The sequence below is a fragment of the Simochromis diagramma genome, unplaced genomic scaffold (genome assembly GCF_900408965.1).
Source record: "Simochromis diagramma unplaced genomic scaffold, fSimDia1.1 OVJJ01000545.1, whole genome shotgun sequence".
Lineage (NCBI taxonomy): Eukaryota > Metazoa > Chordata > Actinopteri > Cichliformes > Cichlidae > Simochromis > Simochromis diagramma.
Genome location: NW_024387371.1, coordinates 3198152 through 3208080, shown reverse-complemented (window position 1 = coordinate 3208080; position 9929 = coordinate 3198152). Strand labels below are relative to the sequence as shown.

Sequence of the window (9929 nt, the reverse complement as noted above, 5' to 3'; positions counted from 1 at the left end):
CATAATAATAGCTATGTGTGTATGACTGACTCAAGCTTTTAAACACACCCATTGACTGAGATGCCACTCTTGGTATGTGCAGTAGCCTACATAACAAGGCCTGGAGCACTGATTGATGTCTCTTTCCCCTAATTAGCTTTATCTGCTGTTCAAGATTAGGTGGTGCTGGGTTTCAGGGACAGTGAATCACGCATCCCAGACAGGGGAAGATATACACATCTATTATGGGTTTAGTGATACTGACAGGAAGTTGTGAAATATTCTAGACAAAGCAAGATGGACTGTAAGAGAGTTATGGGAATGGGCAGTTCTGGAAGTGACCAATATAGCGGTGAAAGTCACTCTAATAGAGACACATGTAGGCTCAGTGATCCCAGATGTGCTTTGTAACATATCTGCCAAATATCCACTTCGAAAAAGGAAGGTAAAGGATATACATTATATGTATATATAAATATATATTTAATATTTCTTTATTTTAAGAATATTTTTTAACATGCATCAAATGTCTTTCATCATGGGAAAAAGAAAGTGTTCAGTCCCTTTACACCTTTACTGATACCATTAGGATTTAAAGGATAAGTAGCAGTCAGGTGCTAATGAAATGCACTTAAATTATTAATCATCAACAAGTGTGAGCACCTCTACAAAAGCAGAAGTTTTGGCAGTTTGCTGGTCTGGAGCAATCAAATCAAATATCCTAGGAAAGCCTCCCTAAAGCCAGATCTTGCAAAGCTCAGACACAAGTTAGGTTTGCTAAGGTGCATCAGAAGAAACCAGAAAACTGGAACAATGTCCTTTGGACAGATGACACCAAAGTGGTGACATTTGATCATAATGTACAGCACCATATTTGGTGAAAAACAAACAATGCATGTCAGCATAACACCTCAAACCAACTGTAAAGCATGGTGGTGGAGGGGTTAAGATTTGGGAATATGCTCCAGCTATAGGACCTGGCCACCTTGTGGTTAATGAGTCAACCATGAATTCTTCTCCATACCAAATCATATGTGAGGTCATCTGTCAGACTGCTACAGACAGGACAATGATCTCAGGCACAGCAGCAAATCTACGTCAAAAATGGATGAAAAAGAAAATAATCGAGGCGCTAGCTGCAAATGCCCAGTCAAAATCCAGACCTCAGCCTGAATGAAATCATGTCACAGGACCTTAAGAGAGCTGTGCAAACATGAATGTCTGCAAACCTGAATGAAATTAAGCAACGCTGTAAAGACGAGTGGACCAAAATTCCTCCACAATGACGTGTGAGATAGACTGATAGTCATTAATGAAGCTGGTGAATCATACAGTGTACTTTTCACAGGACTGTGTAGAGTGCTGTATTTTTTTTTTAAATCTTTTTCACATGACTGCACATATCTTCATAATACTGTGTTGAAAAGATTATCAATAATATTGTGTAGATTAGGAAACTGAATGGGCAGTGCTTTTCCCTTAGGCTGTACTAAATCATAACAAACCACTGAGCAGTTATGTCAATGTACACTAATCAGCCTCAGCATTAAAACAGCAGACAGGTGAAGTGAATAATATTAATCATTTTGTTACCACTTTTCTAAATATATATATAAAACCTATATAACCTAACCTAACCCTAGATAGATAGATAGATAGATAGATAGATAGATAGATAGATAGATAGATAGATAGATAGATAGATAGATAGATAGATAGATAGATGAAAATGAGGTCAAGAATTGAAACAATGAATCCGAGTATGTTCTACAATCCACAAGAGCTAAATAATTGGCTCCCACCTCAAAGAGGCTTCATGTTTATGCCTCAACAGATTGGTGCTGTTTTGGAGCCACACAAATTTAGGAAAGTGGCTTTATTGTTATGGCTGATCGGTGTAGCATCAAATCAATACTTGGTTAACTTATATTGGTTCTTTGATGATGTTTTCACTTGATTTTATATTTGTTTTTGTCTTTATCTTTTGGACTGTTTTACTGTTTTACAGACTTTCTATTGATAAAAGTATGATTTCTATGGAGATTTGCACATCATACTCCAACAATCAATAAATATAACAGTGAGTTGACCCAAAGTGGGTCAGTTTTGAACATTTGTTTTTGAGTACCTGTTTTAATGGCACAGGTGCGTGAGGTTTGCTTGCCAACAGTGAAGTACACCATCTGGCTCTCTGTCAAGGGACCTTTGTACCATGTTATTTTTTTCTTTCTCCCAGCTTCGTCCCCGACATCTACTTTAATAATCATAAAACATAATCTGTTTTATTTCTGCGCTCCAATAATACAAACCTGTAATGATTTCAGTGCAGAAATTTGCTCCAGAATCCATTTAATGAGTGAAAAGAGAAAAGGTTTAACAAACAGATGAAGGTACCAGGATGGACAGCTGCATAAAAGATTCAATAAAAAAGTTCAAACAAAAACAAATTAAGAATATTTTTCAGTTTTGCAAACAAAATTACATCTTCGGTTCAATTAAAAGGGCAGCAGAAATCACCAACATCTAAAAACTCAGAAAATACAACCTAAATTATCTGCTTGGCTAGATGCTGTGTGAGTGAGTGAACAGATGAGATGATATCTTCCTTTCTAAAGTGCTGCTGTGCTGGATTGTACTGAACATATTTTATGTACCAGTTTGACTGCTGTGTATCTGCAGAGGATAAATAATAGTTGAAAAGATCGCTATTACACTGGTGATAATGGTGACGATGATGATGTTGCACAGATTCTAAATGCTCTTTCACAGGGGAAAACCGTTTTGACTGTACATTATGTGTCTGGGCGGAGGTCACAGCAAGGAGGGGTGAAGATGGAGCATGATGAGGGTGGAGGGAAGGGGGGTGGTGTTACAGACACGTTTGTCTTTGATAGCTCAGGTGGTCATCACCCGAGGGGGAAAAAGAGCATTAATGGGCATTCTCGGCAGCAGACAAGCACAGGCTAGTGCTCCCTCTTCGCCGGCTGCCGTAAACAGGGGGAAGTATGCATCATTAGATTAAGCTGAGGCTAAGTACCTGCAGTCAAGTCCACTTCTTACAGTAGCAGGGTGCACAGACACATCCTCTCTGCTTGGCTTGGACAGAAGAGGGACTAGAGGGATTGGTCAGCTTACTAAGTGATTACCTGTAACACTGAAAGATGTATGATTATAGGTTGCATGATTTGTCAGCATCTCTATTACAGCAATTATGCAGGGTATCATAACTAACCATTTACAGAAAATCTGGATCATATTAAGAGACAAAAGAATAATCTTTTAAAGGATTTGACCTGTGGGTGAATGCATTGACACAGGCTGAGCATAGCAGGATTATCTGGTTAAACTTAAAAGTCAGAAAAAAAATAATAGTAGAAAACTTCAGAGCAAGAGATTATGCTTGTTTTTTGTTAAAGGAAAACATATTTTAAAAAAAAAAACACACACACACAAGAGAAGAGTTGGGAAATCTTGAAGAAGAGACAGAGGAAGAGGAATTTGCCTGAGAGGAAAATGAAGGAAGGTATGCAAGGGTGTCTGTCACTTTGAGGCGCCTGATAGTTCAACCAAGCTGTCATCTATCACACTTAGATATTTCACTATCTATTTTTCATTTATGGGAATAGAATTAATCACAATGCATGCCCTGAAAAGTCTAACAGAGCTTTGTCTCCAGACTCTGAGCAAACCAGAAGGAAGAGACCTGGATATGAGATTGGGCCTGAAGGGCAGATACAGAAGAAAGGAAGAGTCATTGCTGCAGGAACAGCCTGACCTCAGAGGGTGGAAAGATTTACTAGAGTCTAAATCACAGGTCAGTACCTTGGCAACAGTCTCTGGGAGAGCAACCAATGGGATAGAAGTCACAAGTGATGCGCTGCCTTGTTAACTGCCATTCTGACAGACTGTAATGCCAGATATCTTTGGCATGTGGGACTTCTGACACTACAAACCATGTTTTTCTCTTTATGAGTGTCTTGTATTGACTCACTGAAGTAAGATTACACTGGTAGAAAATTTTCATTAAAGGTTTATTTTATCCAAATTCCTTGCAAATATTTGTTATTATCGTCTGTAACCCTCATGCAGGTTTGGTCAACTTACTTTTTATATTGTTTTCAAAAATTTATTTGTCCACCTCGATAAAATGATAGTGTGGCAGGGTGTAGTCTGCAGAATAGGTGGTGCAGTGAGTTTGGAGAGGAGTGCCAGGGAGGCTAGGCTGGGAACAATATAACAATCAAACCTTCCCACATTTGATTGTAAGACGCTGGGACCCAAGGGAGAGCGGAGCTGGAGACAAAGCAGCTGAAAAGCTGGGGAAGCACCTAAGCGAAAAACACTTTTGCCGTAAATAAGCGAACACTTACCTGCAACACTGTCTGTGTGCGTGTCTGTACCACAAACAGTTATCACTGAATGTGATGTGGCATGCATATTTGGTACATTACTATCACCTTTTTATTTCAAACTGGTCTTGTGTGTGTGAGTGATTTGTGTGTGTGTGATTTCCAACTTTAATAATTTTCCACATTATAGCTAACTTAAATTATTTAGCTTCTATACTTTTAAGACTTTGTAAAAATGTAATAACAGAACTATATGCTTACCAGTCACACTGCAGAAACTCAGTGCATTTAGGTATGTAAATGGACTGAGTCTAGGCTTTACAAAAAATGGTCTGAAAAAGAGACCAAAATCTGCCATAAACAACATGAAAGCATGGAACCATCCTGCATTGTGTCAATGAATCAGACTGGTGCTGCTGGTGATGTAATAGTTTAGGGGAAATTGTCTTGGCCCACTTTGGGCCCCTTATTCTCATTATGGAAACATGACCAAAATCTCCCAGGAATGTTTTTTTAGGCCATTCTGGACGTAAAAGTGGATCCAACCTGACACTGCTAAGGTGTACCTAATAGAGTGTCCAGTGGGTGCTGTTTAGCAGATGTTAATATGGTTAACACGCTAAACTTTGATGATTATCTTTGAATTGTCCTTTGTAACATGCTAACATTTTTTTTAGCTTTTAGCTCATATCACTGCAGTCCCACAGAGCCGTTAGCATTAGCATGGCTGTAGGCTGTGAACCAACCAGCTGTGTATTTACAGATATGGGGCAAAAGATAAGATATGTTGTGTAGGCTGGTTTACTACAGTGCAGTTAAAAAATATATATTTTTTAACAAAATGAAGAAAGAAAAACTGTATAGTTTGTTTATTATTTAAACATTTGTTAAAGTGTTACAAGGTTTCACAAAACAGTGGCATTTTACAGTCATATACAATTAATTGGCAATAAGATGATACTGATCAGTAACAAGTAAACAACTGTATATCAGTCGATAATCTGTAATTAAAATAATTTGCAACTAATTCACACACACCTAGAGTTGTGATAAGAAAGGGTCTCCCAAATTTAAGTGGTTAAATTTCACAATATTGAGCAAATGAACTTGCAAGATGCAACAGGTACTGCTGCTTTCATGACTGTCTGCATACCAGTGTGACCACAGTCTAACTATTACTGTCTTTATCTCTGCCCCCTGCGGCACACAGGTAGAAAACTCTATGTTCTCTTTCCAAAAAAAGGCCCTCTTCTTTAAAACTTCTGTGGGATATGCACATTTGTTTGTGTTTACCCCTACAGCAAAGATTTTTTCATGACAGGTCTTTGATTTTTACAGAGAAAAGCAGATAGAAAAATTGTATGAACAGTAAAAAGCGAAACTATCCGGTATTTTTTGCTGTACTAAGGACAACATTATTACTCATCTGTGTTTTCTTTCCCACCATCTGAGTGTTTTCTTAGAAAGATTGATGACTGCGTGTTTATCTGGTGTGAATACAGTTGTACGTGGCAGTGAGGAGTTCTGACTGACAGCTGCTCAATATTCTTATTCATAAACACAAGCAGCAATCAGCATAAATCATGTCATTCACACCACTTTATTCGCTTCAAGAAATATTTTTTTAACGACAGATTGATTTGTTGTTATTTCTCTCTAATTGTCTAACTTGTCACTGATGCACACGCTTATGACTCACAAGCAACACGCCCACATAATGGTCCTGTTTCAGTGGGAAATTTCCCTAGCTCGTCACAATAACTTGCGGGTAGTCAAAAGACCTGTGTGGACGCCCGTTTGCGCTAAAGGACTTGAGGATAATTCCAGATCCCTTCTGGGAAACAACGACACCTGTCAGAGAAAAAGAGCCTCTGGAAATGATCACCGTGTTTACATCAAGCGGTGTTATTGACAGAATTGAGTTAGATGTACTCCGTTCTCTTGCACAGACTGGACACTGATATCAGTGTTTGCCACTGAAAGTAGGTCATGGATAATGGTGAACTACATGTATACATTATTACATGTACATTACATGGTTTTTTTTCTTGAAAAATTTTGTATTTAATCTCAAATAAGTTTGATAACCTTTGATTCATCTGTCCAGAGCATAGTATTCCTTTGTAATTTATTTAATTCATTTGTGACAGCACTCTGACACCAACAGTTGCTCGAGGATTTCTAGAAAATTTCTGAGGCTATCAGCATCAGAATCATCTTTATTTGGCCAAGCTTGTGAAACAAGGAATTTAACTCTGACTCTGTGCAACATTTGAGTTTTTTGAAATCTAAGTATTTATATAGTTTTTTTTTTAATAGTAAAAATAATTTTAAGTCATTTACAGAGCTGGGCATACCTATTAGCAAACTTCTATCTATTCAAAGCTCTCCATTGCACCATCCACTCAGTGATATGTGTTTAAAAGTCTGAGTCACACACCTGTCTATCCCATACCTGCCACACTACAGTAGCTGTGATCTTTCTCACACATTTGGCAAATCTCCATCCACCTGACACATTTGGCCTTGAAATCACCCATAAATGACCCAGGCACACACAGCAAACAGGGCATTTCGTGAATGAAGATGAGGACTTTCATGCCTTCATTTATGGTTCTCCTGCTTTGCCATCTTTGCAGGGCCCAAATAAACAGCAGTAACAATGATTCTTCTGATGAGACAGATTTGGCTGGCACACAGAGGCCCAGCATTGAGGGAAGTGAAGACAATCAGGTGCTTCAGACTGACATCTGGGTTGAGCTGTTGGCTCTGAGAGACTTGGTGGTGGAGCAAAGTGTAGAGCTTAGATACTTGAAAGACAGAGTGACAGTTCTGGATAGCCTGGTGGAGGCCTTACAGAAAGAAAATACAGGTACAGTGATGAGGGAATCACTTCATTAAAAATAGATGCAACTAAGCTTACATGCACTTTTGTTATAGTCATGGAGGCCAGGATGACTGCAGCTGAGATCCTGGTTGAAGAACTGCAGATAAAGAATGATGGTAACTAAATGCACCCGGCCCTAAATATTGTATTGTTGTGTTCATTATTACTTACTCGTAAACTGTTACAACTTGCTTCAACTTCCCCTATCGTGTTTTCTATCATGCTAGCACAAGCTAGAGAGCTTGCAATAGCTCGGCAGGATCTCGGCGCTATCCAGGAAACACTGACAGTCTGTGAACTTCACGTGGAGGAGGTGGAGAAACAGCAGGAAGGTAAAGGGTCAGGGTTTTTGGTGTTTATTCTCTGACTTGTAAACCTTCACAATATACTTCCATTTCATTTATCTCCCTTTTCATCATGTTAGCTCAAGCTAGAGAGCTTGCAGCAGCTCACCTGGAGCTCCGTGCTATCAGGCAGACGCTGACAGTCAGTGAACTTCGTGTGGAAATGCTGGAGAAACAGCGGGAAGGTAAAGCTTCGGTTTGGGATGTATGGAATGATTTGACTGATTGGTTATTCATGTGTGTCTTGTGATTTCACGGGGAAATACCACAGCGCAAGAGCTTCAAAATATTAACAGAGATAAATACTTTTCTGTTTTCCTGATAAGTGTACAAGAAGTAGATGAATAATTAGTGGATGATCATTAATGATTCTGAGTTTACTTTATTTATTTATTTATTTATTTACTTATTTTGTTTTCTTGCCACAGTAGTGAAGGTGGCTTTTTCTGCCTCCCTCCTGGAATCTGGTGAAGGTAACATTGAATATGGCTTTGAATTTGCAACACTCATCTTCAGAAATGTCTTTACCAACACTGGAAACCACTACAACCCAAACACAGGCAGATTAGGCTTCTATTTAATTCTTGGTTTCATTCATTTCACCACAATTAGTTGTGACTTTTTTCTCTCTCTTTTTTAGGTTATTTCACTGCACCAGTAAGAGGAGTCTACTACTTTAGATTTACTGGTCATATAGCGGACTATGAGACAAATATGAGGATGAGACTTGTCAAAAATTCTGATGCCATGGTTTTCATTGGGGACCGTCAAACCACAACCACCGATCCTGAGGACAATGCATCCAATGGTGTGGTGTTGCAGTTAGAAGTGGGAGATGTTGTTTCAGTACAACTGTCTGGTAGTGTTTGGGATGACCAGTACCACAGAACAACTTTTAGTGGCTTTCTGCTCTTTCCTTTCCAACATACGAGTTGGACACAAGGCAAAGGTAACATCAAATTCACAAAGGATTTTGTTTCTTAATTTCTCTGCACTGGGTAGGTTTATGGAAACAAACTCATAAACATAAAAGCATGTGTAATTCTGGAGCATTCAATTAATAAATTAAAATTCTCCTACACAAACTTAGTCTTAACTTTAATCTTTGACAAGACTGACAGCCATACAGTAGTTGATATGTCACAAATTTATAGCCCCAAACTACATATTTTAAATTATAGGTTCAAGGCAGACACATCTAATTTGAAGCACTGTTAAATGACTTTATGGAAAATGTTATTCTGAAAAAACTAAAGTAATGGTGAGTTTAGATTAATTTACTGACTCACTCAACTCATTCTAAGCCTCTCACACTCTAATCCATAAAGAGAAAATACAACACTGTTTTCAGTGCAACTAACCACAACCCCATTCGCCAAATAATTAAGAAGTTGTATAAACTATAAACAAAACATAAGCTTCACAGATGACTTGATTATTTAGAGAAGAACTTGCATATTTCAACAAGACAGTGCTAAACTGCATCTATTACAACAGCATGGCTTTGTAGTAGAGTCTGGGCGCTGAACTGTCCTGCCCGTAGTCCAGACTTTTCACCAGTTCAAAGCATTTGGCACATCATGAAACAAAAATATGACAAAGAAGACCCCAGACTCAGTTTCCAGATGTGTACAATCAGTTAAAAGAAGAGAGGATGCTGCACTTTTGTTGGACTAACATGGGCCCATCCCAACTTTTCTGAGCTGTGTTGCTGCTATCAAATTCAAAATTGCCTTACTTTTTCCCAAAAGGGTACATTTACTCATTTGAAAAATGTTATACTTCTTCTATGTTTCTATTATGTATAAAATATGAGCAAATCATCGCATTCTGTATTTATTTACACTTTACACAGTGTTCTAACGTTTTTGGAATTTGAGTCGTGGATGTGTGGATGGTTGTTATTGCAAAGTAGCCATACTGTACATTACTAGTGAGACTGGGGTCAGGTTTTCAAACAAAACCTCCTAACAGGGCCCCAGTTTGGAAAAGGTGAACACATTACGTTATGAAAAAAAGGGGGGCAAAAAACTAAAGAAATTCCTCAGATAAAAGTGGAAGAAAATGACATCTTATGAATGTGATCATTGTTTCCTTTCCTTTGGTGTTTCACATCATAAAGCTCCAGGAATGCAGCTGCATCAGCGTTTGAGCTTTGACTAAATCCATTCAGACTCTTTGTTGTGCAGTCATTCAGATCACACAGGCATACACAGACACACACACACACATTACACAACACCACACCTTAGTTATCAGTCATCTAGCATGGGTCCGATAACCATGATCAACACACAACACAGAGGCAGGCAAGCTACATCTCCTTTCACTGCCAGTGTCTGTGATGAACTCTTTCTCTCTCTTTCTTTC

General features: G+C 38.5%; 1 protein-coding gene across 1 annotated transcript; it reads left to right on the top strand.

The window, feature by feature from the left end:
* The first annotated feature begins 6693 nt into the window (after positions 1 to 6693).
* Positions 6694 to 9369, top strand: LOC120719267. The gene is made up of 6 exons (XM_040008357.1): positions 6694 to 7200; positions 7269 to 7331; positions 7443 to 7547; positions 7640 to 7744; positions 7988 to 8119; positions 8200 to 9369. Exons 1-6 carry the CDS (start codon positions 6909 to 6911, stop codon positions 8541 to 8543), a joined length of 1041 nt encoding a protein of 346 aa, XP_039864291.1. The 5' UTR covers positions 6694 to 6908; the 3' UTR covers positions 8544 to 9369.
* Positions 9370 to 9929: the final 560 nt, after the last annotated feature.

Coding starts and splice junctions, on each gene's coding strand:
- LOC120719267 (XM_040008357.1), top strand. CDS start 6,909: ATGAAGATGAGGACTTTCATGCCTTCATTTATGGTTCTCCTGCTTTGC. Junction 7,201..7,268: donor CTTACAGAAAGAAAATACAG/GTACAGTGATGA, acceptor CTTTTGTTATAG/TCATGGAGGCCAGGATGACT. Junction 7,548..7,639: donor GGTGGAGAAACAGCAGGAAG/GTAAAGGGTCAG, acceptor TCATCATGTTAG/CTCAAGCTAGAGAGCTTGCA.